Here is a 24158-nt window from a genome sequence, read left to right as displayed (position 1 = left end):
CTAAGTGCTTCCCATCCGTGTTTTCCTGATACATGAGTCCTATGGTAAGTGCCGTAAGGACATGGAGTGGCTTGGGGAACTTGAGAGTGGACTGTCCTCTTTGGCCACGTACAGAGTTCACGAGCTTGCCAAACAGCATCCACGCTAGAGTTTCTGAGTGTCCAGGAGGTCGTACTATCAGGCTTAGTGGCCCAGCAGTAGATGTCAGGGTGTAGTTAATGGGATGAAAACATCCATGTCAGACCTGGGGCCACCGGTTCACTGGAGAGGTTTCTTCCTAAGGCCTTGGCGTGATATGCAAGCCTGTTCCTTGTCCTGAGTCATCAGAGGATGAGGCAAACGTCTTAGCATCCCACCCCCGTGTGATGAAGGCATCACCCATGCTCACAAAGTCCAGCTCCAGTAGAACCAGTAGCCTTGCCCCAGAGCCAAGGCAGACAAGGATATCAGCTGTGAGCCCTTCTTGGAGAAATTACCCATTTGAGTTGGAACCACATTAGTGTAATTTAAGATGTAGTCGTTATGTCAGGTACGAATAAAAAGGCTGAAGACTTAGACACACAGAGGTCTAGGGGAAATTCTTGTTAGACTGTCCCTCCGTGCCTCCTCCTCTCTCCATTCCATCAGTAAATGCTATAGCCTGCTTTCCAGTTCAACCACAGTGGAGCCAGTTTGCCTCGGACTAGAAAGACCACTAGAGCGCCTCTTGAGGTTTGAGTGAAGTGAAGGTTGTTTCCTCCCCTGCCTGAGCCTTGAAGGTGTGTCGTGCTGCGGTTGTCCTTGAAAGAATGGTGCCTCCGGAGGTGTGATGCGCTCGCCCTGCGTGGAGGCCATGCTGCTGGGGGGAGCTAAATTGATGGTAGATTTGAAAATTAATCCAGGCAAGAAGAAAAAGAAAGGAGGAGGGAGAATGGGACAATCATTTCTTGTGTGTCCAGGATCTTGTTTCATCTTTGTAACAGTTTCCATTTTATGGATATGACGTCAGAGACCCAGAGCAGTTAGTGACTTGCCCAGGTCACACAGTATATGGGAGAGAGTTGGAATTGAAGCCGTCCTGTGTCTGAGCTGTTTCCGCCAGTCTCTACACCTTCCACACCCAGGACCCTGGCTGCAGGGTTCGTAGATCGAGTGAAATGTCGTTTTGCCAACAGATTCTTGGAAGGCAGGCATGCTACCTCAGAATGGGTGTGCCAGACATCACATAGGCCTGAGTTGTCCAGTACTGGTGAGGAGGGACACCGGTCCCCTCGCCTGGTCTCAGGGAAGCCTTGTCATTGTCTGGCTTCTCCCTCCTCCGCTGGATGATGGCAGTGGCACCATTAATCCAGTCTTGTCCAGACACACTGGTAAACACAGGGCTCCACTGGCTCACTTTGGCCCGTGGGTGCAGGGGAGGGGTGGTTCATGTCAAGGAGACCCCTTCCCAGACTGCCCCTCTGGCGTTGCGAGATCCCTAGTTTCAGGGTGACCTCTTGGTCAGAGGTCGGTGGTGGCCTCCATCCTTGGGAGCCCAGCCCTCACTTTCTCGGGCCAAATATTTCCAGAGCAGTCTTCGTTTGTGACTTTGCCCAAGGTACCAAGCAGCTGCACACCCAGGCCCAGACCCCCCTGGTGGTCTTAGGGGTGCCGTCCAGTTCAGAGTTGCAGATGAGGGGCTGAGGCTAGGTGAGGAGATATTCACTAGGTCCCTGCCCTGTGTCAGACCCTGTTGGGTACCTTCCTCCCACCACCCTTCTGAGTTTGGTATTATTGCTTCCTCTATGTGGACAGAGAAGGCTTATCCAATTCTCATAACTGCAAGCCACCAGGAGCCCCTCTCCTGGAAGGTGGGCTCTGGGATTGGGATACGCAGAAGTGGATGGAAAGGGCTCCTGGGCACATAGTGAGTTGCTGTCCCTGGAGGTGTTCAGGCATATGCTGGCTGGTCAATTGGTGGGATTTGTTGTGTTAAGCCATGGTTCTCAAAGCGTGTTCCCTGGGTCAGCCACATCAGCAGCACCTGGGAACTCGTTAGAAAAGCAAATTCTCGGGCCTTATTCCAGACCTTCAGAATCTTGGGAGTGGGGTCCAGCGATGTGTGCTTTAATGAGCCCTCCAGGTGATCCTGACGCACACTCAAGATCGAAAACCTCTGTCGTAGATCAGAGTGTGCACCGGCCACCGGGCGTCTTGTGAAAAGGCAGGTTTTGCTTCAGTGGGTCTGGGGTGGGGCCTGAGGTTCCGCATTGTGAGCAAGCTCCCAGCTGATGCTGATGCTCTTGGTCTACAGACCACGCTCTGTGTAGCTAGGTATCAGAGGGACCTCTGGAGGATTCCTTTTCCTTCTGGGGTCTGCTTCCTGAGCTGCAGAGATGGGACCAGGGACTGTGGATTTTCTCATTCGTGTCCTGGAGCAATGGGGCCCCCCGTGTCCTCAGGCCCTCCATTCTGTGGGGGGACTTGACAAGAGCCAGGACCGGGCAGCGTGCTTGGGGCTTTTTGCTGGGACTGCTCACGTGGCTGCTCCTCCTTTCTGTGCAGCCGGCTCCCTCCCGGGTTCTGCCTGAGTGGCTGCAGTTGTTCCTGCAGCTCTCACCCCCTCCTCCCGCACTCCCTCACTGCTTCCCTCTCCCTCCTGACAGATTTTTTTTCCCAGATGCTACATGTACCGAATTCTTGATTGGTCCTCCCCAGCTCTGCAGCGCTGCTCAGACCTACCCTTAATGAGGGCCTTGTTAAATGGACATTTCTGGGCAGGTCCTCATTCCCTGCAATTGGCTTTTATTGCAAACTCAGGCTCTACCGCTTCAGGGGGAAAATGTAATCGAGGCCTCCCTAGGTAGGAGAAATAGTCGGGAGAAAGACAGTCATAACTAAGATGATGGTGTATCGCCCAATGGGGAGGGCGTTAGAATGATTCTGGGGGATTCTGAATGTACATGTGGGTACCGAGTGGGAGTTAAATCCTCCTGAAAGGAGAGAGTCATACACGAGGAGGGGGCCCTGTGCTTTGTAATCATGCAGAACACCCGTGGACGGGGTGCAGCAATAACCGAAAGCATTCAATGTCTCCTGTTTTCCTCCCTTTTATGAAACTTGCAGCCGAACTTGGGGAGTGCGAGCTTCCAGAACACACACCAGAGCTTGTGTCTGAGTTTCGGTTCATTCCAAATCAGACAGAAGCGATGGAATTTGATATCTTCCAGAGATGGAAAGAGTGCAGGTACCTCGATGCTACCGTCTAGCGTTCTGATGTATTTATTTTGTAATACGTAATCATTTGTCAGACTCTTTTATCTGCCAGCAGAATTGCTCTGTGGATGACTGTAAAAGTGCAGCTCCGACATTTCACTTCTCTCCTGAGCTGCAGTCCTGTTTTTCCAAAGGCCCACACGACATCTCTTTCCAGAGATGTACACTAAGAACCAAGCCACACTCGTGCTTCTCCCTCTGACAGAGCCTGGTCCTGACTTGCTCGTTGCTGCCAGGGACGCCACTGCTATCCTGGCCTCCCAAGGGCGCTACCTCGATCCGTTCCCGCACCCCTGGGTCTCTATCCATGGCCTGGACTTCGAGTAAACCCGTTAGGAACATGCCCTGTTGTCCCTTACAGGGACACTCACATTTGAGACCATGTGCTGTACAGCGGGCTATTTCAGGACACGAGGTCACTGCAGCCAAGTCCCGCCCTGTGATTTATCTCTTGGTTTCTCCTCCTTTCCCCCTGCAGTCTCACAGTTGTGTGCCTGGCCTGCCAGTGCCACCTTTCCTCCCTCCTGGCCCATCTTCCCCAAACGCTGCCTGTTCCAGGTCACGCTTGGACTCAGACACTTACCATGGTTTCCTGTTGTCCTGCGGTTGTTCTGAAGGACAGATGACTTTTTTGAAAATGGAAAGTGACGTTAGCGCATTCTTGTATCACGCTGAAACAACACAGAAATGTGTGGATGTCAAATCGTCTTGCCCCACCCCCTACACACACACACTCACACACACTCACACGCTCACACACTCACACACTCCTCCCTGCAGGAAGCCATTGTTAGCAGTCAGTGGTGCATCCTTCCAGCCTTTTTCCTTTGCACATACATACACATTTCTACACACCAAAAAATTGTTCTATTTCCTCACGTGTTCATATAATAAGCCCTGCTCCGTCCTCTTTCTATCCAGTTAACAGTCTGTTCTTGGGGGTCTTGTGGTTTTAATATAAATCCGTGTCCCTTGCTCCTTTCACCGCTGTGTAGCATCCCTTGGTGTGGCTGTGCCCCTCAGAATTCTGTGGGTGGACGAGCTGCAGTTCACATGTGTCTCCGTTGGTTTTTCGAAGGGGAAAGAGCCCTGCCCAGGCGGAACTCTCCTATCTGAATAAAGCGAAGTGGCTGGAAATGTATGGGGTAGACATGCACGTTGTCAGGGTAAGAACCGTGTGCGTTTACGTAACTGGGTTTCGCTGTGACTGAAAAATGTGTAAACTGTGTGCAAACAAAGTAACGTGGTGAGGGAACTGTTTTGCATTCTGCTCTGTGACGACCTGTTAGAACCCTCTACCGATTGTCACTTCGTTTATTTGTAGGGAAGAGATGGCTGTGAATATTCTCTTGGACTGACCCCGACAGGCATATTAATCTTTGAAGGAGCTAACAAAATAGGCTTATTCTTTTGGTAATTTAGTTTTGTCTAATATTAAAAATGTCTTTTCCTATTTTGTGGTGGAATTATATGTGATGGATGATTATTGAGGGATATTTGCAACACCCAGATTCATTTTAAAAATACACCATCGTCTTGTATTTGCGGGTGTATTGCAAGGGCAATGGAACTTCTGGATAATCACACTTGAATGAATGAATGATTTCTTTAGCAAATCTAAGCTTAAAAAGTAGAAAGGAAACTGCTGTTTGATGTAGAGATGGTTTTCCTGCAGACCGTACTTTTAAAATGTTTTCTCTCTGCCCAGGCCCAAAATTACCAAAATGGATTTTAAAAAGAGCAAACTGACCCTCGTGGTGGTGGAGGATGATGATCAGGTGAGCCTTGCTCCCGTTTTTCCTCCTCGCGGGGAATAATCCTGCATCGATGTTGCAAATGCTCATCTAAACGAGAACCCTGTGCTTCGCCCCGAAGGGCCGGGAGCAGGAGCACACGTTTGTGTTCCGGCTGGACAGCGCCAGGACCTGCAAGCACCTCTGGAAGTGTGCCGTTGAGCACCACGCCTTCTTCCGGCTGCGGATGCCAGGAAATAGCAAATCAAGTAGATCGGACTTCATCAGGCTGGGGTCTCGCTTCAGATTCAGGTAGGAGCCGTGCTGCCGCCACGATCCTGTGTTTCCGAGGAGGGCAGCAGCAATGTTTTCTGTGAATGGAGCGGTGGAGCTGCGTCCAGAGGGATCCTGTCCCTGCTTCTTTCTTAAGACCTGACCTTGAGTTGAGTCTCTGAAGCCTTTTTTAAGTCTCCACATCCTCATCGATAAAATGGGGCTACTAATAACAAAATTATTAATGGCTGATATTTAGCTGGAGCTGTGCTGTCTAATACAGTAGATTCTAGCCACATGGGACTATTGAGATTAATTAATATTAACTAAATTTTAAAATGCAATTCCTCGGTCTCGCTAACCATGCTTTAAGTGCTCAGCGCACATGAGGCTGGTGGCTGCCGTGTTGGGCAGTGCAGACAATGTAAGTATCGTTGTGGAAAGTTCTGTCGGCCGCACGGCACTAGAACCTTTCACGTACCAACTCTTCATCCTCATGGCAGCCTTAATAAACTAGGTCCTCTTATTATCCCCATTTTACAGATCAGGAAACTAGGGCCAAGGGGTTACATAATCTGCCCAAAGTCACACACAGCCAGTAAGTGGTAGGGCCGAGATTCAACTGCAGACACTGTGGTTCTTAGATTTCTAACTGTTACTCTGTTGCCTTTTACATGCCAATGTTCAGAAATTTGGTGATGATTAAGAATGAGAGCAAATGTCAGTGTGTGTGCAGGTGACCCAGAGTAGGCTCTGCAAAGGGTCGAACCTGAAAGGCCCTGAAGAAATAGAGACTATATTCTGATTTTTTTTTTTTGCTTATCATTCTAAGACTGTGTGTCTCAAAATGCACTCAAAGTTCCTGGGTGTTTGTTGTTTATGACCTCTTCTAAGACATTTGTAATCAGAATCCATGGATGGGCACGTGTGCCTGTACGAATAAGGCCTGGGAACGTGCATTTTGAATGTGCTCCCATGGTCTATTTCTGAGGCACATTTACAGATCTGAGAATCGCTATTACAAGATCCAAAACTTCACACCGTTTCATAACCTCTGCCCACACATGGCATGTCCTTGAACTCTGTTTAAAATGCCAGAAGATTTGCTCATTTCAAATTTCTCTACCGTGCAAAGAAATGGATGTGCTCTTGTGTTTAAAGAATTATTTTGTTTGATTGTATTTTTAAATGCTGTGGTGGGGGGGGATGGGGGGGCGGGGACCAAGCCCTTTTTTGAGAAAGGATCGACTCACGGGGTTCTGTGGAGGATGGAAAATGTCAGAACTGCAAAGGTTAGCGGAGACGTCGCGAGGCATGCTGATGTCTGCTCCAGCTGAAGGGAGGAGGGAAGGGTTGCTGGGTGGTTGCCAAGGTAGGCTTTTCCATCCTGGGAGGAAACTCCCTCAGGAGTTGGCCCAGGCCAGGCTCCCTAATGCTCTTTGAAGAGAAGCATAAGAAGGGGAGTTTGGAGACGAGGTTGCCCTTTGGAGGCACTTAGAGCAGGTGGCAAGTGGCTCCTTCCATCCAGTAAATCATACACTGAGGGCAGCTGGAATGAAGCAGTAAGAGGTCAGACCAAAACAGCCTACTTCCTGGAGGCTGCAGCCAGGCGTCGCTTTGGTTGAAACCCAGAAAGCTTCGGCGAAAGAAGTAATGTTTCCCTTGACAGAGCAAGGAAAGCCAAGGTTTAGTGAAGTGGTCATTGATAACAATCTTTGAAAGGAGTTAAATGTCTAGGTCGTCTGTTTCGTGAAAGGTTATTTTATGTGCAAATCAACGTTCTCTTAGTCAGTACTCGGCCCGGCTTTGTTTGTGCAGCTGAGTGGCTGGTACCTAAATTGCGGGTTTTGTCCTTTGGTGGAAATAATCTGCCCCTATAATGCAGCCTAGGTTGGGCAACGGTGATTGTATTTCCAATGGAAGGCTAAATCTAGTGCATGTCTTTACCAAACAAGTTCAAGGTAAGTTGAAATTTACATTGGAGCTCTTGAAAAGAAAAGTTCACTTCTAAGTGTGTATAATGTACTGACCCTCTGATATGGGTAGCGTGCATTAAAATGTTTACTTTCCAGTGGGCGAACAGAATATCAAGCTACACATGGCGCCAGGTTACGAAGAACCAGCACCTTTGAGAGGAAGCCCAGTAAACGCTATCCATCCCGGAGACATTCGACATTCAAAGGTGGTGTGTTCTCCGTTCTGCCTTGGAATTTTACATTATGGTGTAGTTGGTTAAGCCCCAAGAAGCTTGGTAAAGCAGATTTTGAAGGAACTTTCTATCATTCTGCTCTCACATTCCAAAACTTTTGACAAAACCTCAGTGGGATTCTCTTGACGGATTCAGGCCACTTCTGCCGTCCAGCCGTCTTTCATCTTTCCCACTGGATGTGTTCATTTTCTTCTCCCCCTTTTCCATATTTCTCTTCCTGAGCCTCTTCACTTCTTTTGCACCTGAGACCTCAGGAATATCATAGGTAAACACATTTCTTGTAATGGAAGATTATACTGGGTCTTGGAGGGAAAAGAACAGTCCCTTCTCTCCTCCATCTTGCAATTTGAAGTGGGGACATCAGTCTCGTGCTAACCAGAATTCTGACTGCGTCAGAGCTGATCCAGAACTTTTAAATACTGGACTCAGGTCCCACGGTCAGTCCAGACACGTCCTGCCCTTTAGGTTAGCCAGGCCCTAGGATGTCTGCCCCTCCCCCACTTTCCAGAACTCTGAGCCACGTCTGTCATTTACTACTGTGGCCTCACACCTATTTGAGGCCTGGTACCCAGTACCGGTTCAATCAGTAAATGAGGAAACCGGGCTCGTTTCTGTTTTAACCCAGCTTCGAATCCCATCTCTCTAAGTCTCCTTGGCCACACTTGATTGCTCCTCCATTCAGGACACCTAGTTTAGCACTAAATTGTGTGCTTTTTTTGGTTTTTTTTTTTGGTTTTTTTTTTTAGGAAGATTAGCCCTGGGCTAACTGCTGCCAATCCTCCTCTTTTTGCTGAGGAAGGCTGGCCCTAAGCTAACATCCGTGCCCGTCTTCCTGTACTTTATATGTGAGATGCTGCCACAGCATGGCTTACCAAGCAGTGCCATGTCCGCACCCAGGATCCTAACCGGTGAACCCTGGGCCACTGAAGTGGAATGTGCACACTTAACTGCTGGGCCACTGGGCCAGCCTTCCATGTACATTTTTATAGCAGGGCCTCTGCCTTCTCAGCCCGCCTCACCCCTTCCTATAGAGTGTTTACATGTAGTGGCCATTCCACGTTTTTCTTGTATGACTCAGGACTTAGTGGGCCTTTGTGGGACCTGACACCTATACTTCTCCTTCTAGAATCTTAAACCTTGTGTTCTCCACTGTTTCCTTCCTTTTTGAACCAATGGTGCAATCGCCTGGCAGCCAGAAATTCTCTAGAGTCTTTCTGGGCTGCTTTAGTGGAGAAAAAAATACCCAGAGCCCAGGAAATGGGGCCTGGCCTTCAAGAAAGACCAGAGGGTGAGAGGATGGGGGCGTGCCCAGAGAAGGGTGCCCAGTGGGTGTCGGGTGATTGATTGCAGGAACTGGGAGTGACAGTGATGGGGCCAGGGACAAGAGGATGAGAACTCTCTGTCCCAAGGGCTGTGTTAACCTCCCTGACGAGCGTTAATGCTTGTGCACGTAGCAGATAGAGTCACAGTTGTCCAGGAACACCCCAGAGTAAGGAAGAACTTTCTAGTGGGGCTGTCCAAAGTTAGCACTGTAATGAGCTCCCAGTCCCTGGAGGTGTGTGTGGGCACAAAGGGGGGGACCCCTTGGTGTGGCTACTGCAGAGAGGAGGGGGCGTCCTGTGGCTTGACCCCATGAGATGGCTTTAGAGCTCTGCCAGCCTCTAAAGATTCTGTGATTCTTTCTCTTCTCCTTTCCTGCCTGGCCTCCATCCTCTTTTCCTCCTTTATTTTAGTGCCATTTTCCCAGCCAGAGTTACGGCATCGTTGAGAAGCTTTTAATGATTTTCCATGCCAGGCATCCTTTTTAAAATGAAGCAGGGTCTAGATAAATAAGCCCACCTCTCTGCGTGGCCTCCTCCAACTCGCCCCTGCCCCCCAGTCAGAAGCATCTGCCCTGAGCTGCTCAGTACAGATTCACGCTTGTATTTCAGCCTTTCTCGCCTGATGCTGTTTTCTGTTTGACACCCCCGCCTGTCTCTGTCCGTGTCAGGACTGTCTTGTCTCTTCATCCTACAGTGCCTGGCCCCGGGAACACGCTCGGTGAGGGGACTGGGGGGCAGGGCGCAGAGGACAGGCGATTTACTTTTCCTCTGGAAAGGGGATAGTAACCAAGATGAAGATTCTGCCTCCCGGGGTTGGGACTGCTCAGATCACAGAGATCTCTTTCCTGGTCATTGTCATCACATGGTAAAAGTGACAGAGCTCTCTAAGATGTCGTATCTCTCTGTTTTTCCTTTAAAGCGAGCAACCCAGTGATAGCGGCTCAGCTCTGGTAAGTGTCCCCAGTCTCTGGGGTACAGCTCTTCTTTCTAATTATTGTATTTATTTGCAGTGTTGACTCTTTCCTTAATACGATTAAATCACAGAATGAGTCACCTGATTCTTTTTTTTTCTTTTCCCTAATGCCTGGCTTTACCATCCTCCTGGCTTTCAATAAGTACACAATAGAATGTTCCAAGAGAGGTGTTTTTTTGGAAAACACAGCTGCTTTGTTTGAGTAGCTCTGTGCTTTGTTTACTGTAACAGTGGGTGATAAAGGTGCTAGGAATGTGTGCAGCGCCCTATGCTAATGGCATTGTGGCGGTGATGGGAAAGCAGGGCTGTGCTCTTGCGCAAAAGCTCCACGAGAGCAAATGCCGGATTCACTCAGTGACGTGCGGGTGCTGTAGTCATGGAACGTGGGAGACCTCAAGGAAACACCTTTACTGAAATTCCTGCAGGAGAAAGAACTGGTCACAAAACTGAAACTCTAGCACAGGTGTCGGCAAACTTTTTCTGTCATGCGCCAGAGAGGAAAGGTTTTAGACTTCGCAGGCTCTGCTCTCTCTCACAACTGCTCAGCTCTGTGTTTGGAGCATGAAAGCAGCCAGAGACAATATGCCAGTGAATGAACATGACTGCGTTCCTGTAAAACTTTGCTTGCAAATGCAGGTGGGCCAGCTTTGGCCCATGGGCCGTGATTTGCCAGCCCCTTCCCTGGCACAGGTGTTGGTGATCTTTCCCATACATTGGAATCATCTGGTAAGCTTTGACCTGCCCCTCCCCACGCCCCAGCCAGGCCCAGACACCCCAGGCTAATTGAATCTCTGGGGTAGTGCCCAGGCACCTGTGGTTTTTAAAGCAGCCAGGTGATTCTAGTGTGTGGCTCACATGAGAACCGCCATCCTACCCTGCATGGACCTCTTTTTCTCCCTCTGAGACAGCTGTTCTTTTCCGTGAGTTTTGACTTGTTAGGTGGACAGCCCATCATGCTGGAGAGTCACAGACTCTACTTGCTTCAGCCTGTGCATCCAAGCTCCAGCCGCTGACCAGTAGCCCAGTTTAGTTAGCCTCTCGGTCATCCCAGGCACGGGTCTCGGGCTGCTGGGCCCCTCCCCAGGTCTTTGAGATCAGCAAAGCTTAGCCACGCTGTGTGCTCTCGGCAGTTGGCAGAGCGTGGCACGTGGTGGAGCGGGGAGCCGATGCACTGGTCAGTGATGGGAGCACTGACCAGGGATCAAGAGGCCTCTCGCCCAGCCCCAACTTTGCTCTAACCCAAAGGGGTCCCCTTTTTCTCTTTTGAAAACAAGGAGCTTGGGCTAGGTCAGTGTCTTTTCAGACTTTTTTGGCCTCTGATTTTCACCCACCAGAAGAAACCTGACATAGAAGCCCAGCATAGAGAAAGAGAAAAGTGGAGCCACTCTGGATGAGGGGGAAGGGAGGGGCTGGCACCTGCCGCTCATCTGTCCCTCACCCCCTGGTAGCCCCAGGGCACCTTCCAGGACCCCAAGGTTCTAGAGAACCTCCCTGGCTCCTTCTGTCACACAGCCGGAAGCTCAGCCTCGAGTGTGATTCCAGACTCAACCTGCAGCGCCGTTCTGCTGGGGGTCTAGCGTCTGACCCTTGCGTCTGTGTTCAGTTCTCAGCACCTAATGAAGGGGCTCGGGGATCCTGTTGAACTGCTGCACATCGTGCCCTGCCCCCGAGGGTGGGAGGAGGTTGCAGCGTTCCCATCCGGGTTGTTTGAGGCCTGTTTCTAAGGTGCCTGTGCAAGCGGGGAGCTAAAGGTATTTGCACCTTTCTCCGCCTGTCAGCCTGTCGTGCTTTCAATTCTCAGGGGCTTGTGAGTTACAACATTTCTTTCCTTTGTGCCCTAAGGAAGTGATTGTTTTGTTTGATTTTCCCTAATAAAATTACATTTTCCTCTTAGCATCTAGTAGAGATTATATATATTGGGAACCAAAACAAACTAAAAAAAAATCTCCACCAAAAAAAAAAAAAAACCTAGCAAATATACGCTTTAGGAACAAATGAGCTAATAACAGCTGTTGGCAGCTATTCAATTGCTCTTTGCAGCCTGTGGGATCCTGGGGTGAGTGGGCTTGTGTTGGGAGCCGGGATGAAATCGTGCCCTGAGCTGCAGAGGTGATACTAGAAAACAGCCCCTTGCAGAACACTTCATCTTCCTGATGACATCCAGCCAGAGGTGCAGCTGGCCCGGAGCCTGGCTCTGTGCACTGGCCCTCTCTAAAAACTGGAACACAGAGCCATTCAAACCCCAAGCGACACTCATAACAATGATATGTGTCCCTCTCATTGTGGGAGCAGCAGTAAACCTTGATCTCCAGCACACCGCCCTAGCAACGTAGCCCAGTGATTGTGCCGTGTTTGTTTGTGGTTTTTTCTGACAGATGCCAAGCTCGCATATTAAACACATTGCATTTTACACCAACCTCCTCCGCCCATATATGTATATATATATATATATATATATGTATATATATATATATATATTTTTTTTTTTTTTTTTTACCAGAGTAGTTATACTCAAGAGTCCATCAAAATAGGATCGTGCATGAGGAACCCTGAAGCTTTTCTCGGGCCCTCGGAGAGCCAGCTTGGCTTCGAGGAAAGAGTATAGGCTTCAGCACTGAGCAGATTTCGGTTCCAGGCCCGAGTCTGCCTTTGACTAGGCAGCTGACCCCGAGCGGGTTTCCTAACTTCTCTGTTAGGCAACCATTCCTTTATCTGTAAAATGAGGTGGTAACGTTTATTGACCTCATAGCTTTGCCATGTGGATTAAATAATAACAGATGTGAAGTTCCCAGGTCAGAGCCTTGTATGGAGCGAGCATTCCAGAGTGGTGGCCCAATCATGGCAGCATGGTGGCTAGCAGTGGGTCACATAGTGGTCGATGTTCAGCAGTGGCCGGCGGCTCTCCCTCCAGCTGGGTAAAGGTCTGAGCATCACGGGAGCTGCGTGGTGCTGTGGGCCACCCCGCAAGGCCAGGGCAGGCCTGGAATGGGAGCTAAAATTACTCGGTTTGCCCAACTAAAAGGACTTCCTTTTTGTCACCAAAACGTGGCATCACAAGCAGGATTCTGAAGTGTGACCTACGTGTTTGTAGTTGTGAGCTCTAAAGTGACGAATGAAAGTTGCTGTTTGATTTCCCCGGTTATAGGTTCATTTAAGCAGCTAATAATCAAAAAGAAATCATATTCATGAAAGTCCCTGACAGAGTAGGTAATGCTTAGCATTCGTTTATGATTGTTAAATAAATTAGTAATAATGTCACTTTACAACCTGTTACATTACGATTTTTCTTTTCTTTTTCAGCTCTAAACCAAATCCTGAAGTCCATAATTACCAGGTGAGAAATTGCTTTTAAAGGTTTTCATGTAATACTTCTCAAAGTTTCTAAATTTCCCACATTGAACAGCCTTTATGCTCATAATCAGATTTTGAAGAAATAACAATATATGTCTTTTCTGAGAAAACAGTGAGAGGAGAGCCCTTCCACATGACCCCTGCTTCCTCTTGGTCATCTGAGCTGCCTGTTTTTCTCACCCTTGTCGACTAGCAAGCGGCAGAGACATATGACTGAGTTTCTGGGTGGTCAAACACAATCTCTTAGGAACACTCAAGTGAGGCTGTTTTTTATCAAAGTGTGTTCTTGGCCCAGGGAACATGAGTCCCTTGCGATGTGCCTCCAGGAAAGGATGTCTTAGTCATATATTCAGGAAACAATTGCATCCTTCGTTCCCCTTCTGAGATCTTACATTTCCCCCTGGGGTGTCAAAAGTACTGAAAAATCCTGCAAGGCGTATGTTTTATTTTTTAAAATCCCATGTTTCCAAGAATCGTTTGGTTATTGGACACCCCTGCCCCCCCATAAAAAAAAAGCTAGCTTCTCACCTTCTTCCTCCCCACTTTTTTTTTTTTGGTGGTGGTGCACCTATTAACATCAGTGGAGCAGTGGTTTCCAGAACTTACTATGTATGGCGTTGTGCTAGGGCTGTTGCCTGCAGACGGAGCATAGATATGTTTCCATGGCTGGCGTTCTGCTGTTGCACAGGATGGCCAACCAGAGCCCACAGCCCCTGCCCACCCACCAGTACCCGTGGGCAGCGCTCATGGGCCATTCATAGCCTTCCACAACCTGGCTCCAGCTCGCTTTTCTGCATTTATCTTCTCCCAGTCTTCATCACACATCACATGTTCAGCTCTCAGAGAATTATGTGATCGTTGCCCCGTAATTTCTTCCCGCTGTTCCTTTGCCCATGCCTGGGATTCCTTTGCCTCCTTTCTATCTGTACATTGAAATATCCTTCAGACCACACTTAGAAGCCGTCTCCTCCCTAGCCTTCTTCACCCTCTTGATTGCGAGTCCCCCGCGCCCTACTCACCTCAACCCTACTGCACATTGCAACCGTCTAGGAAGCTTTAAGAAAATAACCAGTGCTTGGGCCTCTCCCTGGGTTGACTGAATCAGAAACTCTAGGGGTGGGATCTGGGTATCAGAGAGCTTCCGAGCTCCTGGAAGGTTCTGATGAGCAGCCAGGCGGGCGCCCTGGGTTGATGATGCCAACCTGGCTTCGCAGGTTGTCATTTGTTTGTGCTTAGAGGCAGCATCCGTGCCCAGTGACCTCCAGATCGGGCCAGCTTTCTTATCCTGTGCAGATGTAAATGTCCAACGGGTACTACTCTCCCGGGTTTCTGTGCCCTGTCACCAGTCTGGTTTTGAATGTCACAAGGAACGAAGCTACTCCATACTGAGTTCACTTTGGAGCCTTATTCTGTTGAGTCTCTTTCTTGATCTTTTGTTACCATAGAGATTAATGGGGGTAGGAGCCCCAACGTACGTTGTCTTTACAAGGACTCCAAATTATGTTTCAGGAGAATTTTGTGTTTTCTTCCACACGTTGAAATCTTGTTGCCAACATGCAGAACCTGGACGTGACTTCCGAGTTTTAAGGAGTAACGTGTAAAGCGTGCTTTGCAGCTGGTAGGGGAAGGGCCAGATTTCCTGATCTCCTTGCCTTCTTTAGCTTCTTGAGTCTTCTTATTCACCGATTGGTTTTTTCGTTTTTGCGGGATTTTCAGGTCAGAGTGGCTGGAATGTTGTGGGGGAAGGCAAGAGTTGTTGATGAGTGGTTCTGCTCGAAGGAGAGAAATAAAGCAAGCAAGCCAGGCAGTCCCAGCTCGGGCTGTGCCTGTGCCCTCGCCGCCAGCCTCGTGGGGGTGCTCTCTCTGCGCGTTCTTTGCTCAGAGTGGACGTCAGGGCAATTGTTTGTTGAAATCAGATCTGGGGAGGCTGGTACCTAGACCTTCTCAACATCTTTGGCGACCACTCGCTCTGCGCCTTGCGAGTCTTAGAGGTCCTGGGTCGCTCTGTCAGGGCTTGGGAGTCAGTTGACCGGGAAGAGAACGTTCTGAGCAGTGGCCTGATAAGCATCTGAGTGCCGAGGAAGGTTTTCAGGAGGATGGTCTTACAGCATTTGTCTTCTTCTGAGCTCGGCCAGGTTAGCGAACTGCAGAGGATAGATTGCTGTGTTCTCGAGGAGGACACGACTGGCATTTGCGGAGGGACAGTTCCTCATTGTTTGGGACTGTCCCTGGACTTACAGGACATTTAGCTTCCCTCTTCTCTGCCCTATAGTTAAAGGTAACTCTCTAGTCATTGTGACAAGCAAAAATGTACGTACATATTTCATTTGTCCCGGGGGAGGGGGAGGGCGGGGATGACTGCTCTGATTGAGAACCATCTAGGTTAATATTAAACAAATACTCCTTGACAACTTTAGAGTGTGAGTACATTACCAAAGGAGACCAAGGAAGGTTCTGGAATCTCCTCCTTCCAGGTCTTTATGGATAAGGTACTCACCCCTCCCAGTGAAGCTAACTTGGTTGTGTTTGAAGACAGGGAGTAGAAGGCCCATTTATATTCCATGGGTTTCTCTTTTGTTGAAGATCTGGTTGGTGGGACCTCATTTTGGGCCTGGCTGTGTGACCAAAACACCTGAAGCACTTTGGCTTTGGGCAAATCATCTAAACTCTCTGGGTTTCTGGATCCCCTAAGAGAGGGAGATGTGAAGAGACTGCGTCCGAGAGATTCTAAAGCCCTGGTCGGCTCTCACATTCTGCTTCTGAGATGTTCTCTCCATATTCCGTTTTCCTGGAGCATGTCCTTTTGGGGGCTGCAGACTTAGCTTGCCGACAGGCATCTTTGAGGGAGAGAGGGCCCTGGAATACAGAATAGGTGGGGAGGCATCTCAGCTCCATGAAAAGTGAATGAACTGAGTTGCTGAACACTTTCCATAACAGACAGTGGGCTTCTGCTTATTAACCGAAGCAGCAGGGGAGGGAGAAGGAGGGGAAGACGGAATTAAAAGAGTAACAGTGGCAAGACCGTAGTGACTTAAATGTCAGGAGGGCCTCCTCCTCCCTGTAGAAAGTTGAGTCTTGAGAAGCCTCGGAGCTCCTGGCCGTGTCCAGGCCGGCTGCCCTCTGCAGGCCAGAAGCGGATCGGCAGCCCGGCACTGGCCCGGCCCATCTCATCTCCTCTCCGCCAGCCCTGGTCATTTTGTGAGTCACCAGTCCGGATCTATTTTCTCATCTTAAAATGGACCAATTCCTTCCTTCTGTTTTATCGTGATAGTAAGTGCTCTGGAGGGCTTGGGGGTATTTTGTTGTGGATCACATTTTAGAAAATCATTTTTATTGCTGAAACAAGAGAGAAAGAAAGAGGCCACTCCCCACCCTGCTGCCTTGGTGGCTCCCACCAGCCCTTGTCTGTGCAGACATAGCTGTTACACATGGTTGTCGTCGTTTTCAGCAATGACAAATAGTTTCTGAAGGAAGAAATTGCTTGCCATCCTCCCCATCTTTCTGGCACCTTCCCTTGGGAGAGGTGAATATTTCCCGTGCTGGGTGTTCTTGGGATCCTCCGAGGCAGCTGCTTTCCCCTGTCTTCCGAGGGCGCCTTCCCAGTCCCCCAGCCTTTGTCATGGGGAAACGTGATCATCCTGGGAACCAGTGGCTCCCCCAGCCAGAGTTGAGTTCGAGCCTTTCCATTCACGGCCCCTTGGCCCCTCAGGTGGTTGCCAGGAAAAGAGAAAGTAAATGAAGACCATTGAAATCAAAAGGTCGCCAAATAATCGAGTCTGGTGTTTTATTTCTAGCCTCAGTACCATGCTAACATCCACCCCGGCCAGCCTCGGTGGCACCCTCACTCTCCAAACGTCAGGTAAGTGCTGTGCTTGCACTGGAAAAGCGCAAATCCTACTGAGTTATTTACTGAAAATCTGCATCAGAGACAACTGTTACGTGTTGCCTTGTTGTGGCAGGATTAATGATTTGCAAAGCAAAAGAAGCCAGCCCTGAGTCTGGGTTTACGACAGCTACGCTTTATGAAATAAAAATGAATTGGGTGGCTTTTTTTTTGTTTTGGGGGTTTTTTTTTTTTTAAGTCATTCTAACCTCAGATATTTTTGGTTTGGTTTTATGTTTGAAATGTTACTTAAACCTTCTAAGTAACGTTTTCCTGTCCTGAGAATTCATTTGCTAAAAATGTGACTAACACTTGGGGATTTTTGTTGTGAGTTTTTTGAAAGGCTTTTTTTCAGGGATGGGGTGGCGACTTGTTCTTTGTGGCAGTGGATGTTTTTCTAAACCCGGGGCTCAGTAAATGTTTTCTGTAAAGGGCCAGATAGTCAGTATTTTCAGGTTGTGGTCTCTGCCATTGTAGCTTGAAAGCAGCCACAGACCAGAGACAAGTGAAGACGATAAAACTTATTTACAACGAGGATGGGCGGTGTTTACTCCTCTGCCCTAATCTGCCAGAATCCTTCCTCAGTACACCGGCACCTGCCTTGTTGTGTTTATAGTGAGGCTTGCGAGTTTTTTAAGGCCAGCTTTGTAAAGGCAGACGTTCCTTTTAAGATTTAAATTTAGGTCCGTCTTAATTGGCGCTCGGTGTGAAGCTCTTTCAGAAACATGGTTGGTGAATTCCATTTGCATAAAGTTATTTCTTGGGGAGGTTGCGAGCCTGCCTTCTTGAGAAAGTCCGGAGAATGGAGTGATGGAAATCAGTCCGTTCAGAGCAAGGCAAAGCAGAGCGATGAGTTTGTTGGCGATCCTGTGGGACAACAGTGCAGTTTTATCATAAACACGTGGCATTCGTGTAACTTTTTAAAGCAAGGTAGACTAGCGAAGTAATAATTCTACATGTTTGCGTATTGCGAAGGCAGTTTATTTTCCAGACTTGTGAAACAGAAGAGATTTCTATAAATTTATCCAAAGTTTAACGCTTCTTGTTGCCTGTTTTATCGTATTAGTTTTCTTCAGAGGCAGATCTAGTGCAGCATTTCATGGTGGGAGTTCTGAGGAAGGCTGGAGTGGTGCTTCTCTCGGGTGGCCCTGCTCCCCGGGAGCATCAGCCCCACCTGGCTGTTGGTGCAGATTCTGGGCCCCATCCCCAGACCTACTGGCTGAGCATCTCTGGCGGTGGCCCAGCATTTTGTGTTTTATCAGGCTCTCCAGAGTTAGGGAAGTGCTGCTGGAGGTACCCCAGGACAAGAGAGTCCATTGGTCCAAGACTTTGGGCAAATGCTGCATAAGGCATTCACGGTGTCCCCTAGTATGCTGGCAGCCCCGAGAAGTTGCCATAGTAGGGGAACCTTTGTCCCCTGCATCTGGCTTTTAGCGTTCCCCATTCTTTTTTTTTTTTTTTAAGATTTGATTTTTCCTTTTTCTCTCCAAAGACCCCCAGGTACATAGTTGTATGTATTTTTTTTTCGTTGTGGGTCCTTCTAATTATGGCATGTGGGACGCCGCCTCAGCATGGCTTGATGAGCAGTGCCATGTCCGCACCCAGGATTCAAACTGGCGAAACCCTGGGCCCCTGAATTGGAGCGCGTGAACTTAACCACTCGGCCATGGGGCCAGCCCCCTAACATTCCCCATTCTGACTTGATCATCAGACACCCTTTGAGCGATGATGGTATAGCCATAGACAGAGCTTTTCTCCACTTGAAAGTTGATAGATCACCTGCCTCTGAATTTTAAAAGTACTTTTAAAGTAGAAAAATCCATTCATTTCTGTTTGTAACCCATCCCCATTTGTGTGGTCCATGGTTTTCCCCGCCCACTCCTTTCCTGCTTGTGTTGTTTCACTCACATTTCTGAATTGTCTTCCATTCCCCCACTAACCATTCACTCTGCAAACAAAACAGGCCATCCTTTCAGGATGACAGGCCGCATTGGAAAGCGTCGGCCAGTGGAGATGACAGCCATTTCGATTATGTCCACGACCAGAACCAGAAGAACTTAGGAGGAATGCAGAGTGCGATGTATCGAGATAAACTCATGACTGCACTTTGAGAGACTGAAGCATCTCACTTCCATTCACCACCATAGTTTCCTTACATCCCATGAAAAGTGTCTTGGCATCACATGGATGTGTTTGTAAAAGTGTCTTTAAGAAATAGTTCTGGAAGGTGTTTTCAGTGTCCTTGTAAATATTTGAAAATAACCACAATAGCTAGTCATAATTTACTGTTGACTGCATTCTCAATAAAATGAAGGTAGTTAAAGGCTCAGGAATAATTTTGATATTCTCATCTTAAGATTGGAGTAAAAGTCTATGTTTATCATATTGCTGTGTACCTGATATTTCTTTGTTATTTAATGAATGGGACCAAATAAAACCAGAAAAACTTGGGGAGACAGCTCTGCATAAAATACCCCTATAATCCAGTGATGGGGATGGAGATTTCTGGGGTCCAACCTCTGCCATCGTATGATCTTAGACAAGCCGTTTCCCCTTGTTGGCCCCATTTCCCCCATCTGAAAAGATTGGCTTGGACTAAATGATGGACAAAGTCCTTTCCAACTCTAAAATTCTGTGACTTATTAAAATTTAATATTTTTTGGCTGAGGACGTAACATTCAAACTAAATATCTCATAGGAAACTGCAGTAGCCCCTTCACTAACAGGGTTACCGCTTTCAGAAGCTAAAGAAAGCATATAACTTGTTAGATGTTATATAAACACAGGGAGACTTTGAATTTCATATCTTAAAGCAGTTTAGCCACTTTGAATTTTAGAGATTTTACTAATCATGAATTGCATAGCATCCATTTTGTTAGAATTTGCTGCTCAAGTACAAGAATAATTTTTTAACGTCTTAATGATTGGTGCTGCTACCTTGCTTGATTTCTGAAGATGTAATGATGAATACACACTGTCGGGATTCGTAGAATTGGAGAGTTGGTTTTTACCTTAGACTTCACTCTTTTAAAAAGCAACATGCCATCCAAGATGCATTTACGGCTCAAGTTAAAGCATGTCAGATTTTAATGAAGGTGTGCCAAAGCATTCTGTAGAATCAGATAGGATGGGTATTGCACAGTCTATTTGTAGAACCAGAAATCAATAGGTTTTCTTTTAGGGTAGAACTCGTACCAAAATATTTATTTGTTCCTATTTCAAGCCTCAAGTCAAACATTTTTTCTATCCATAGATAGAACTGAGATATTTTTCATTAGTCTTTTTGTGAAATCAATTCTTGCGCCATTTTTATATATGTAATCTGATGCTTTTAAGCCTTTAAAACAAATGTATTGACATCCCTTGAGAGATTTTATTGCTCAAATCTGATCTTTTTTTTTGTTCCCACAAAAATCTACCCAAAAGGAGGGAGTCGGCTGCACGCCCGCTCAGTGGAGCCGATCCCCTCTAGACTCCGCCCGAGATACTTGTTTACAGGTGTATTCCATTTTAGCAGATGTTTTGATCCTCCGTGTATGTGCTGCATACAAATAAATGTTCTGAATCTTTCAATCTCATTGATACATTTTTACAAATGTGTTTTCAAGGAATAAAGATTACTCTTGCTTTTTTGACTGCATCTTCATTTTATGCTGCGCAGAAGTGTTGTTTGTGATGATGTAGGTAATGGGACAGTGGAAGTGCCATTTGGAAGTCTGAAGGTGAGCGTTCAGTTAGGTGGCCTGGAGCAAACTCATCCTAGAATGAGGCCGCTCGTAGGAAGAGTGGCTCTCTTCTTGTAGGCACGGTGGCTGAGGCTTTTCTTCATCTGGGGCCACTCCAATGAAGGTTCTAGAGCCTAGTTCCAGGTGGCAGTGGGGTTTCCCCTGTAACAGTCCCATGGTGAGGGTGGGTGTGTGTCCTGGTCACTGCTGCTGTTCCTGGCAGAAAGACTTCCAAACCTGTGTCTGTGGCCTCCTGGAGATTGTGTACACTGTCTAATACCCTCTAATAAATGCCTTTCTGCTTAAAGTGACTTGAGTGGATTCAGTTGTCTGCAACCAAGAAGTCTAACCAGTATGCATATAAACGAACTGCAGATTTCATTCCTCAGCTTAGCGGACCTTTTCTCGATGCATCTGACAGTGGTGATTACTCACTCACAGCTTCTTGAAACTCTTTTCCCTTCGTTTCTGTGATTCTCTGGTTCTCTTGCCTTTTGACTTTTTCTCCTGTCTTTGTAAAAACCACTTCTTTTGTCTTCCTATTAAATATTGGTGTTTTCCAGAGGGACTTTCTCTGCCCACTACTTTTCTCACTTCACACAGTCTACCTGGGTCTTCTCCTCCTTTCATGATTTCATAGTGCTGTTGCCCGGGAGCCATCATCTTGAACTCAGACAATGCCTATGAATTTTTAGACTGACGTTTCAATTTGTATATTCCACGTACACCTCAAACTCCACATGTCAAAAATTCATCCTCTTTTACTGAAAGAAAAACCCAAAGAGCAAAAAAAAAACTTGCACCTGAATTCTCTCTTATCTACCCATGGTAAGAATTTATGCATCATCCATAGCTCTTCTCCCCTTCGCCACCCGTTTCCAGGCAGTCCCCAGGTCTGTTCAACTCTGCCTCCTTAGTATCTGTACTTAGCCCTTCCTCTCTCCTCATCAACATTGACCTTGAGCAGCCTCTTCTCTGAGCGAGAGGTGCTCTTCCTCATCTCTCTGCCTCCAGTCTCTCCTCACAGGCTCATTCTCCTCACAGTCACTAGACTGATCTTTCAGAAACACCATGTGGTTGTGTCACTGCGATGCTTGATATCTGCCTGGGTTCTCCGTCTCCCAGATGATGAAGTCCAAGGTCTCCTCTATGGAATTCCCCTGCGATCTACTTATGGCCTATTGCTCCAGCCAGCAGATCCTCCCCCCGCATTTCTCACTCTCCTGTTTAAACTACAACATCGAACCGTAGTTCCTGGCATTCACCATACCCTGCTGTTACCCCTATGTTCGCCTTTGCAAATACTCCTCCGTCAGCCGAGAAAGCTGTCACTCCCATTGCCTCTGCCCACCTCCTGCTCATCCCTTAAGCCTTTACTCAGATGCTGTCTTCTCCCAGGGACTCTGTGACCGCCTGCACCTCTGCAAATTCAGTTAGTTTCTGTGTTCTCTTCTACTGCTACCCTCCAGCCCCAGTATATACCACCAGTGCACTCACTACTTTGTATTGAAATTGCCTCTGTTGTTCATCTCATCCTGGAGCCTGTAAGCTCCTTGAGTATGAGCTTTGTGTTGCGTGGCCTTTGTTCCCCAGTGCCTGATGGATAGCAGGTGCTCAATGAGTGTCTGCTCAGCAGCTGAATTATCCTGCATTCATTCTAAAGGAAACGTCTAACCAGATAACAGGCAGTAATACACCGTCTCCAGCTGGTCCGAAGCTATCTGAACAACCGTATCCAGTCTGGGGCATTGCGGTTTGAGTAGGACGTTGACCACCACGTATGTTCTGGATTCAGCTGCTTCATGTGAATGTTATGCAGCATCTCCAGTGTTCTCATGTAAGCACTGGTATCGTGTTGAGCAGGGCGGAGGATAGTCCAGCTGTGTGATACTGGAAACCCTGGCGGGTTGCCGCTGATCCACAGTAATAGGGTCTAGTAGTCACATGTGTGCTTCAAACTCCACATATATCACTTCACTTGATCTGAGCGCTCTGTGAGGTGAGTGGTATCCTTTCCACACACAGGGGAGTTCAGGCTTAGGGTTTAACCAAGCACTTGCATGTGGTCGCACAGCCGGTAGTTGATAAGTCGGAATTCTGAGTCAAAGCTGGTGTTCTCCACCCCTGTGCTCTGATGCCTCACCGCTGGTCATTCCACCATTTGGGACCCTTTGGATCCACATCTCCGTGAGACTATTACTAGATTATGTTGAAGAGTTCAATGATACCCAGTTACTAAGTAGGCGGCCACCCACCACCAGTGTAGTAACTGTCTATACCCCATACGCACCGGCGGTCTAGTGACCTTGTCCATCAGCAGTGAGCTAATAACCCTGTAGCCCTCCCCGCCAGAGGTCTGCTACCCTCCACACCTCAGCGCCCCTCCTCCAGCTGTCAGGCATTCATTCAACGACAGTCCCCTTTTCAAAGGAGCAGAGATTGAGCATTATTTTTCCTTAGTGAACCGTTCATTTGAGAGGATCCACTGCCCTCTTCCAGAGATTTCAGAAGCCAGTCATTTCTTCTGGAGTATTACCTGTTAGCAAAACCAAGCTCGGTATTCCATTACTAATGGAATCAGCCTTTTGCATCTTTGAAGCTTGGGTACTCACTGGTCTTGTATCATCCATTATTTTTCCGTGATCCCTCAGAATATCTAAGTGAATTGACAGTGTCATCAGATTGATGTAATTCATGTGGACTGGAAGTCTTGAAATCATGCAGGTAATTTCCTTGGCCTTCAAAACCCTCTCGCCTGTTTCATTTCTTGCTCTCCCATTTCCACTGAAATAGTTCTCCTTAACAGCAAAGGTGAAGGAACAAGGGCAGCGCTGGCATTCTCTGTTTTTCTTGCCTGTTAATATTGCACCATCCTTCCAGGTCAGTGACTCCAGCCTCCTGGGTCCTGTTCTGAACACAACTAATAATAGATCCTTTTTGTTGTCCTTGATTTTCCAGCTTTTAGCTAGTCCTTTAAGATCTGAGCTCATCAAAGAACTCCTTGAGCAGCCATATTGATCCTTTTGGATCAATAGTTCCCAAACTTGGCTCTGAGTCAATTCCCTGACAGACTGAATCTTCCAAAAGTACCAGGTGAATACCCTGAATAGGCCTAGGATAATTTGCTTCTACTGTTTCACTGTAGGAGGCAACAGACAAACTCCAAGGCAAGGCGGAAGGGCCAGAGAGAGAAAATGCATGCTGCTGCTAAAGAAAGGAGAGTCCCTTTGCACATGAAAGGTGGCACACGTTAAGAAGCCCCAGGGGTGTCTAAAAGGTGAAGCAAATGTGAAATTGACATTCAGCTGAGCCTCTGCAAAAAAATCCTCAATAATTCTGCAAATAGGCCCATTTCCCCCCAAGTTAGAGAGCCAAAGAGTCAATTGAACAGCTTATTAAAAATGGAGGTTCCTAGGCTCTGTTTAAATGGTCAGGGGTGAGACCTAAGAATCTTC

General features: G+C 47.7%; 1 protein-coding gene across 17 annotated transcripts in view; it reads left to right on the top strand.

The window, feature by feature from the left end:
* EPB41L4B (erythrocyte membrane protein band 4.1 like 4B) overlaps positions 1-24158 on the top strand; it is a 130910-nt gene that overhangs the window by 53384 nt on the left and 53368 nt on the right. For 8 of the 17 annotated variants that reach the window (XM_070594941.1, XM_070594942.1, XM_070594936.1 and 5 more), the window contains 9 exons: positions 3085-3205; positions 4313-4400; positions 4559-4647; positions 4943-5012; positions 5110-5279; positions 7313-7425; positions 9691-9721; positions 13045-13078; positions 16890-16954. In XM_070594941.1, coding sequence (XP_070451042.1) covers positions 3085-3205; positions 4313-4400; positions 4559-4647; positions 4943-5012; positions 5110-5279; positions 7313-7425; positions 9691-9721; positions 13045-13078; positions 16890-16954 — 781 coding nt within the window. Of the gene's footprint in view, positions 1-3084; positions 3206-4312; positions 4401-4558; positions 4648-4942; positions 5013-5109; positions 5280-7312; positions 7426-9690; positions 9722-13044; positions 13079-16889; positions 16955-18941; positions 20611-24158 lie in introns of those variants that run through there. The other 9 variants (XM_070594937.1, XM_070594935.1, XM_070594946.1 and 6 more) reach the window with 2 other exon arrangements.

This window comes from Equus przewalskii, chromosome 26 (genome assembly GCF_037783145.1).
Source record: "Equus przewalskii isolate Varuska chromosome 26, EquPr2, whole genome shotgun sequence".
NCBI classification, from domain to species: domain Eukaryota; kingdom Metazoa; phylum Chordata; class Mammalia; order Perissodactyla; family Equidae; genus Equus; species Equus przewalskii.
Note: the sequence above shows the minus strand (reverse complement) of the source record. Positions and strands in the feature narration are given on the sequence as shown.